This window comes from Fragaria vesca, linkage group LG3 (genome assembly GCF_000184155.1).
Source record: "Fragaria vesca subsp. vesca linkage group LG3, FraVesHawaii_1.0, whole genome shotgun sequence".
Classification (NCBI taxonomy): Eukaryota; Viridiplantae; Streptophyta; class Magnoliopsida; order Rosales; family Rosaceae; genus Fragaria; species Fragaria vesca.
The window spans coordinates 18,868,290-18,869,894 of record NC_020493.1 but is presented as its reverse complement, the minus strand read 5'-3'; the positions used below and the strand labels follow the sequence as shown (position 1 = coordinate 18,869,894).

The following is a 1,605-nucleotide window of genomic DNA, read 5'->3' as shown; positions in this document are numbered from 1 at the left end:
TGTTGATGTAGCTCTGCTGTGATAAACCAAGTAGGAACCTCGATCTATCTCTCTTTATCTCTATCCCCAGTACATACTTAGCCTCACCTAAATCCTTCATGTCGAATTTCTTTGACAAGAAAGACTTAGTCTCTTTCAGCAAGTCTAAATTTGTACTAGCCAATATGATGTCATCTACATATAAAATCAAGAAAATAAAATTTTTACCTTCTGATTTCATGTAAACACACTCATCAACTTGATTCTCCTTGAATCCAAAACCACTGATGACTGAATCAAACTTCAAATACCACTGTCTTGAAGCTTGTTTCAATCCATATATGGACCTGTTAAGCTTACAAACTAGATGCTCCTTCCCAGGTTCAATAAATCCCTCGGGCTGCTTCATAAAGATCTCTTCACTCAACTCTCCATTCAGAAAAGCTGTCTTTACATCCATTTGGTGCAGCTCCATGTCATAATGAGCAACCATAGCCATGATAGCTCTGAAAGCAATTGGCGGCAGTGTAGTCCACACCTTCTTTCTGTGTAAAACCCTTTGCTACTAGCCTTGCCTTGTACCTCTCTATGCTTCCATCTACATGTAGCTTGGTCTTGTACACCCACTTGCAGCCAATTGCTTTCTGCGACTTTGAAGGCTCAACCAGTTCCCAGACATCATTCACATGCATAGATTTCATTTATGAAATCATAGCTTTCTCCCACTCATGTGAATGATCTCCAGCAATGGCTTCTTTGAAGGTTTTGGAGTCTTCAATCTCACCAGCATCATAATCTACCTCAACATCATACACCTGAAAATCAGTAGCCATTGCTTCAAGTCTTGATCTTCTTTCTCTCTGTGATCTTCTAATTACTGGTGGTGGTGGAGGATTTGGGATAGTGGTAGGTGCATCAATCTCATGTGCGGGAGGATCATGGATAGGTGCAGGTGCATCAATCCCACTGAAAACAACTGGTGTGGTTTCTAAAATTACAGGTTGAGGTTGTGGTGAAGTGACGGCATTAGAAACATTTTCAGTAAGCTCCTCAAAAATAAAATCCTCAAAAGAATGAGAATAATTGGTTTCATTTAGGAACACTGCCTTATTTGTCTCCATGATTCTGTGGGAGTGTGTGGGACAGTAGAACTTGTAGCCTTTGGAATGCTCACAGTAGCCAATAAAAGATGCAGACACTGTTTTAGGATCTAGCTTGCTCTCGTTTGGATTATAAGGCCTAGCTTCGGCCTTATAACCCCAAACATGTGTGTGATAAATGCTAGGCTTTCTATTCTTCCATAATTCAAATGGGGTTTTGGTTGCAGACACAGATTTGGATGGGGTTCTATTAGTCAAATAATTGGCTGTTTTAAGTGCCTCACCCCAAAGAAAATGTGGGAGACCTGAGGTGCACATCATGCTCCTCACCATGTTCATAAAGGTTCTATTTCTTCTCTCTGCAACTCCATTTTGCTCAGGGGTTCAGGTGTGGTATATTGTGCTATAATCCCATTCTCTTCTAAAAACGAAGCAAATGGTCCCTTATGCTGACCAGTTTTGGTGTATCTCCCATAATACTCACCACCCCTATCACTTCTCACACACTTCACAACTGCATTCAACT

The 1,605-nt window shown here is 40.8% G+C and overlaps 1 protein-coding gene across 1 annotated transcript in view; it reads right to left on the bottom strand.

The window, feature by feature from the left end:
- The window catches only part of LOC101308855, a 34,351-nt gene that overhangs the window by 13,841 nt on the left and 18,905 nt on the right, over nucleotides 1–1,605 (bottom strand). The window contains exons 4-5 of the mRNA XM_004295921.1: nucleotides 706–1,229; nucleotides 208–485 (exon numbers count right to left, since the gene is read on the bottom strand). Coding sequence (XP_004295969.1) covers nucleotides 208–485; nucleotides 706–1,229 — 802 coding nt within the window. The remainder of the gene's footprint in view (nucleotides 1–207; nucleotides 486–705; nucleotides 1,230–1,605) is intronic.